Source organism: Poecilia latipinna, unplaced genomic scaffold (genome assembly GCF_001443285.1).
Source record: "Poecilia latipinna isolate Pla-1442-1.1 unplaced genomic scaffold, P_latipinna-1.0 Scaffold440, whole genome shotgun sequence".
Taxonomy (NCBI): Eukaryota; Metazoa; Chordata; class Actinopteri; order Cyprinodontiformes; family Poeciliidae; genus Poecilia; species Poecilia latipinna.
Genome location: NW_015113056.1, coordinates 267,480 through 274,910, shown reverse-complemented (window position 1 = coordinate 274,910; position 7,431 = coordinate 267,480). Strand labels below are relative to the sequence as shown.

The window sequence follows — 7,431 nt, the reverse complement described above, 5'->3', positions numbered from 1 at the left end:
TGAGTCAAAACAACCTGCATTGTAAAACAGGTCATTAGATGAATGAAAGGCATTAATAATTGCATAATTAAATCTATAAACTGTGTCACATGAAAAAGCGGATCAACCTTTTCCTGTAAATCTGTTCAGAATCGTCCAGAGATGCTGCAGATCGAACCGCTCCGCAGCCTTCTGCAGGACAAATGGCAGAGATTCGCCTCCAAGCTGTTCCTCCTGAACTTCTTGTCTTATTTGCTGTACCTGGCCGTCTTCACCACGGCAGCGTTCTACAGAAAAGACGGACAGGTGAGGCAGAAGCAGGGATTCAGCTGAATGATCCGCGGAGTCGTAGCGGACAAACTGTTTGTGTTTTTCCTCTCAGCCGCCGTTCCCAGTGGAAAACGTCCCGGCGGATCACCTCCGCTGCCTCGGTGAGATCATCAGTGTCCTGGGAGCAGCCAGGTTTCTCTACAAAACTGTACGGAAACAGAAAGAAGCCAAATGTATCTCATAACTCTGGGTCGGCTGCAGTAACGCGGCTTATTTTGAAATGTGTAGATAACCATTTTCAGGAGGAACCCCCCAAACATCAGCTCTCTGTTTACTGACGGATTCACTGAAATTCTGTTGTGAGTATCATCACTTTCTCTCCTCTAAACCAAACATACCAGACTGTGGATTTTCTGACAATTAATCGATTAATTGGATAAAAAAATTGGCACATTCTGCTGATTACATGTATCCACTTATCCACTAACTCTAATTGCTTTTTTCTAAGAAAAAAAAAGACAATTTATTGCCTAAAATACAACAACAAAGCATTTATTTAATAAACACTTGATAATTTGTAGCGAAGGATGAATAAATATGAGAAAACACAGAACATGCGTAAAGTTTAGGCTGATATTTTGGGATCAACTGATTAATAGCAAAAGGTGCTTAATAGGAGATTTTTATTGATTTTTTTTACAGATTAAACTAAAACTGCAGAAAATGTTTTTTTTTTATCTTAAATGCAAAATATTTATTTCTTGGCCAGGATTTACTTAATTCTTGCTCTTAGCGAGTCATTTTTTCAGCAAAAGTCCTTTTTGGAGTCTCCATATAATGATTAATTGATTACTAAATTAGTTGATTAGTTCAATAATTGATTAATCACAATTAATATGATTGTCTCAGTTATGCTTTCCAGAAATCAGAAAAGCAAAATGAACATCCTCCTAATAACTCGGTAATCCGATAAGAGTCTCCAGTCACAGATCTGCTGGTGGTTCATGTTTTTGTTTTTCTTCCTGCCTGATACCGTCCTCCATGTTTGTAGTTTTCTGCAGGCTCTTCCTGTCCTCCATGTTTGTAGTTTTCTGCAGGCTCTTCCTGTCCTCCATGTTTGTAGTTTTCTGCAGGCGGCCCTGCTGCTGCTGTGTGCGGTCTTGTACTGCTGCGGGCGGACAGAATACGTCGGGCTCCTCGTCTTGTCTCTGGCTCTCGCCTGGATGAATGTTTTATATTACACACGAGGCTCCAGGCAGCTGGGGATCTACAACGTCATGATGCAGAGAGTAAGAGCTTAGCAGCGGCTCAGTGGTTACGGCAGGCAGTTTTAACATTTAATCAGTTCATACGAATGTCTGTAATTACTGTAGAAATCTAAAACTACATTTGTGCTATTTCAAATGATAATTTAACAAGCCAAAGTTCCAGATATCTCTAAGTTATTTTATTTATTTTTTGCTTTCAAGATATCTGCACTAGTCAAATCTTATACATCTCCTGACTAAAATGCATGTAATATATCTTTAATTGTTCATTAGAATTATGACCGGTCAGAACAAAAGGTCAGATATCTTAAATTTACTTTACAACTAGTCATAATTTAACTCTTATCTAAAATATACGTATCAGATAGTTTCAGTCAGTAATTCAGTCAGTCAAAATATAAGTAGAGATATCTTAACTTACTAATGTTATAAACCAGTTTCAGACATCTGGAAAGTAACTGATTTTATGCTAAAACAGCCTGCCATACAGTAGCTACGTTTCCACTACAAATGTGAGCAAAACTTTATTGATATTCCACTAATGTCAAAAAACACTAATTTGTAATTCCATTAAAACAGAATTAAAATGACATGAGAATAAGTTTGTTCACGCTATAAGTAACTGAAAAACACGCAGCACCTTCGTCCTGCAACCACTTCCTGTCGTCTTCTTTGTCATTTCTGCCAGTAGTAACATCTGGTTGTTGATCATGTGACTTGTTTGATGCAAAAAAGTGTTACCTTTTCAGCTTTGTGAAAAATACAATTATGATACAACAAAAAAATAAAATAAAATAAAAACTCACCAGTCTTAGAGCCAAAACCTTTTTAAATCAAAAAACAAGTTTTTGTTTAAATTGGTGTTTCTAGTTTGCAAATTTATTTTGGAAATGTGAAATTATGTGGTGAATGGAGACGCAGGCAGTGCGAACACAGTCTGCTCCTCTTCAGATGATCCTGGGCGACCTTCTGCACTTCTTATGCGTCTACATCGTCCTGCTGTTTGGATTTTCTGCCGGTAATATTTCTAAACGCAAAAAATTCAACACAGCGACTCATTCGGTTTGGACTCCTAACCTGCAGTCGACGTTTCCTCTGCAGCCGTCTGCACCCTCATCGACGACTCACCTGGAGGGAGTCCGACCAACGACTCGGTCCCACGACAAAGGAGTTTTAACGTCGAAACGTTCAAATGCGAGAAGCCGAGCTACAACGACATCGGCTTCACCACGCTGGAACTGTTCAAGTTCACCATCGGGATGGGAGACCTGGAGTTCACCGACCACGTCCAGAACCAGACGGTCTTCTACGTCCTGCTCATCTGCTACATCGTCCTCACCTACATCCTGATGCTCAACATGCTCATCGCCCTGATGGGGAACACGGTGGAGAGAATCAAGGAGCAAAGCCAAACCATCTGGAACCTGCAGGTGGAAGATTCACCCGCAAATTCCTGTCCAAACGATTAGCTGTGTGATTTCAGCAACATCTGTGTTTTAGGGCCGTGGAAATTGAAAAGGAGTAAATGTGCGCCAAAAAAACTTGGAAACTTTGAGATTGATCTCAGAAATGTTTGGAGAAATATGGAAACTTCTGAGTTTCAAAAGTCAAAATAATAATAATAAAAAAAAACCACTTCATTTTTTCAAAAAACTTGAAATTTGTCAGTTTGAAAGGTGAAAATTTTAAGATTCTCAGAAATGTTCTAGAAAAAACTCAGAAATTTCTTAGTGTGAAAAGTAGAAAATAATTTTTGAAAAATCTCAGAAATTTTCTTGAAAAAAAAAACACGTTAAGTTGTGAGTGTGATGAGTTTCTAGCAAGAGTTTGCTAGAAAAAAAAAATCTAATTTTGAAATTAATTTCATAAATTTTGTATAAAGAACATTTGAGTTTCAAAAGTCACACATTTTAAGCTTTTTGGAAAGTTTAGTTTTTCTGGTAAATGTTCAGCTTTTCAAACTGAACATTTTTTCCTTTCTTCTATAAAAATCTCAAAATTTCTGTGGATTTTTGGTAGAAATTTACTCCTTCTTTTTTGTGTATGCAATTTTCCTAATTCGTAGTTAGCATAACAGCTAACTATGAAAATGTGTAACATGCAAGCAAACCTTTTAAAACAGAACAGATGGAAAGAGAAATCGGTCACCTGCGTGAATCAGTTGGAGAAACCGTTTTGTTGTGGTTTCCCAGAGAGCGTTCACCATCCTGGACATGGAGAGGACTCTGCCGCGGTGGCTGAGGACGAAGCTGCAGTCCGGCGTGTCAGAGATGGTCTGCGTCAGGAACGACCAGGACGACGCGCGGAGATTCGTCAGGTGAATGTTGCTGGATTTGTCTGGACCAGTCAGTAAAATAAAAACAACACACAGTAGAAGTGGCGCCTCCTGCACAACCAACAGAAATGCAGCAAGTGGTTCCTGGATGGTAAATCAACAGCAAAACTCTTGTCTTTTCCAGCAGCCATTGTACAGCTCATGCAGTGGTGAAACCAGCCAACCAAACCTGCTGGAGCTCAGCTGTGGTTGCTAGGTAACAGGCTGGGGTTGGCTGTGGTTGCTAGGTAACAGCGCGTGCTTGCTGATTTGTGACGTTGCCTTCAGAGGTTTTTGAAACGGCTCATTTTCCACCGTTTCATTGTGACAGTAAGTCGGGTCAAAAACATCCACCGCATTTTTTCCCCTTAAAAACAGATTTGGATGCCGTCATGAATCAAACTTTCTCCAATAAAGTTCCTGTTTAAGTTGCTGGAAATAAAGCAACTTTTTCAAAACCAACAAAATATAAAGCTTTCAACAAATACAAGGGAAATGTCAGCGACGTTTTGGGATTCATAGTAATTTGTTCTTTTCTCTTTGTTCTATTAAAATGTTGAATGTTTAAATTTATCGCTAAGCAGGTAAAAAAAAGTTTCACAGTAAGATTATTTTGCATTTTAGGTTATTTGACCATCATGGTGATTTTATCTTATCTAGTATCAGTAAGTATTTCCACATGAGATTTTCTCTGGCGTTTCGTCTCTTTCAGAGTGACGGAAATAAACTGGAAGAAATGGCGATCGGATGTCGGCGTTAAGCTGAAGGAAGAACCTGCAGGTCAGCTGACGACCGCACGAACCGAGGAGGAAACTTCTGGTAAAACATCTGGTGTTCCTTCACTGCTGTTTCCTGTGGCTTGAAATTTACTAACATGTACAAACTGACTGTTCAGGGAATCCGTGGAACATAAATGTGCTTCTCCAGAGGATTCGCTCCAGACGACAGGAAGACAGCTACGTTCTCTAACTCAAACTCTGATTTTTATTTCTTAAACACATTTCTCATAACTCAACATAATTCGTCCTTGTCTTAAGAAACTTTATTACAGGCGCATTTCATCACATCTTTTAAAAAAAATGAATGTATTTCCAGAAAATTTCAAGCTAATATCTTGTAAAACTGAATGTGTTTCTGTTTATTTAAACATCAACTGTGAAGGTGATCATGATGCCAAGTTAAAACATTTAAACGACACGACGCTACGCATGTGGAAGGAAAGCTTTTCTACTGACGGTTAAATATGATTTGATTTTATTAAATCATGTTTAGTTTGGAGGTTTAACAGAAGTCCGTGTTTATATCTAGTGAAAAACATTCACTGCTGGACGTCTAAAAGATAAACTTAAAGCAGATAAAACATAAACTCTGACTTAGGCTGCATGAAGTCGGTTTGAAGAATCTAAAGTTTTTCACAATAAAAGTCACTAATAAAAGCTTTGTGTTTACAGTCTGGGTTATTTGTTAATTTAATTTATGTGCAAATTATTTCACTTTATTTTCTTAATGAAAGGCAAAGCTGGAAAATCAGATTTGCTTTGGTAAAAAGTGAGAGAGGGTGGAGTAGAGCCGTGGTGGATGGAAGCTTTTGCTAATTTTAAGATTAACCCCCAAAAATTCCAGAAAAAACAAATTTCTGAGTTTGAAGTTGAAATTTTGATAGAAAAGACCAAGAAATTTTCTAGAAAAAAAATTGTATCAAAAGTGAAAAATTTTACATTTGAAAATCAAATTTGGAGGATTTTTTTTTTTTGAAAATTTGAAATTTTTGTCAGAAATGTACAATCTTAGCAAATTTTTGACTTTCCAAAAACATTTTTTTAATGTCAGAAATTAATCTCAGAATTTGCTATTGAGATCAAACTTGCATCTTAAAGTGTAAAGAGTTAATTTCAGAATAATTTACAAAAATGATCAAATTACAATGTGAATTTTGTAATTCTCTGTCTGGCTGTAAATCTCAAAGTGTTAAAAAAATTTGGTCGATAAGCGCTGGAGGACTTAGAGAAACAAACATCACAAAAGCAAGGCCTTGTTTCCATGGTTACACATCTTAACTGTCTGAAGGTAAAAGAAGGTTCTGAACAGCTTCCAGAACCAGAGGGAATAATTATCCAAACCTGCAGCCAAACCCGGACCGAAAACTTTACGAATGAAAGTCTGGAAATAGAAATCAAACATGGCGCCACCTTCTGGTCCAAACGCACAGAATCTGGAAATGTTCATAAAAAAGACGCACCAATCGCCAACACTTTGTGTTTGCAAACTTTATTTTGGTTAGGGGGGGAATGTTTGTGCAAGACATTTGAGTTCCTGAAGGTTAGGCAAAACTGGAAATATCACATTTTCACACAGTAGAGACAGAAAGCCCCTCCACCAGCGGTCAGAACATTTGGTTCTCACAACCCAAACAGCTGGATCAGAGCAATAAGAAACCTAGAGTGACTGCTGGGATCCTCTGGCCCCCTTCACCAGGATGTGCTTCAGTAGACGAGTCTTTGAGTGCAAACAGTCGTGTACCGAGCTCCCTCTGGACCTCGAGCAGAACCAGGAAACACAAAGCTCTGGTTCAGCGGTGGTTCTGGCAAACCTGACCAATTAAAACCCAGGAAATGATTCCTGATATGCACAAACCAGGTGAAGTAACGTCCGCAATTTCCACAATCCAAAAGCAACACAATAAATGTTTAGACAACAAATTGCATCCATTAGTTCCAATAAATCTGACACCCCCTTTCAAATGTAGCCCTGGGCATCCGCCAAAACGACCCATTCACTCTAGATTTTCTTATGCTCAGTTCACATCTTTGATTTTTACTTCACAAGATTCTCTGAAACCAACAGAACAAAGGCAGCAGCAGATCTTCTTTACGTCACCAGATTGTTTCTTATTACTGTTAGAAGACCAAGCTAGCTGCTAGATGTTAGCACAGACTGCTAGGATGGACTAGTAGCATCTAGCTGCCGCTCTTGTCCATATTAGTAGCTTGTCCATAGTAGCAGCTAACTGCTAACCACTAGTGGCTAGCTGCTTCTCTTGTCCATCGTAGTAGCTACTAGCCACTTTGCTTGTCCATACTAGTAGCAGCTAACCTCTTACCGCTAGTGGCTAGCTGCTTCTCTTGTGCATACTAGCAGCTACTAGCCGCTGTTTCTTTTGTCCACACTAGTACTAGTAGTTTGTCCATTCTAGTAGCAGCTAATCGCTAAATACTAGTGGCTAGCTGCTTCTCTTATCCACACTAGTAGCTATTAGCTGCTACTTGTCCATTTAAGTACTAGTAGCCGATCCATACTAGCAGTTAGCCGCTAGCTGCTGGCCGCTCAGAGAGAGAGGGACACCTGGTCACTTTGGTCGGTGAGTCAGCAGCAGTCGGTTGACGCCCCACAGTGTCGACGGGTCGTGGCACGCTTCCGGACTTCGGTCCGTCACACAGTATCAGTAGTTACAATAAGTAGCTTGGTCCCCCCCAGAAACACACACCCATTAGATTCACTTTGTGCACACCTGTGCAGGTACCCACACACACACACACTCACACACACACTTGTCCATACTAAGCCCAGTGGAGGCACTTCATATGAAACTGTAGAACCTGA

General features: G+C 39.3%; 1 protein-coding gene across 1 annotated transcript in view; it reads left to right on the top strand.

Annotated features, from left to right (window-relative positions):
- LOC106951091 (transient receptor potential cation channel subfamily V member 1-like) overlaps positions 1-5,281 on the top strand; it is a 12,029-nt gene extending 6,748 nt beyond the window's left edge. Inside the window, exons 6-15 of the mRNA XM_015038383.1 lie at positions 5-21; positions 99-285; positions 362-457; positions 538-608; positions 1,373-1,538; positions 2,469-2,535; positions 2,619-2,947; positions 3,710-3,834; positions 4,544-4,650; positions 4,727-5,281. Of these exons, the coding sequence (XP_014893869.1) occupies positions 5-21; positions 99-285; positions 362-457; positions 538-608; positions 1,373-1,538; positions 2,469-2,535; positions 2,619-2,947; positions 3,710-3,834; positions 4,544-4,650; positions 4,727-4,800 (1,239 nt within the window). The 3' untranslated portion in view covers positions 4,801-5,281. The remainder of the gene's footprint in view (positions 1-4; positions 22-98; positions 286-361; positions 458-537; positions 609-1,372; positions 1,539-2,468; positions 2,536-2,618; positions 2,948-3,709; positions 3,835-4,543; positions 4,651-4,726) is intronic.
- Positions 5,282-7,431: the final 2,150 nt, after the last annotated feature.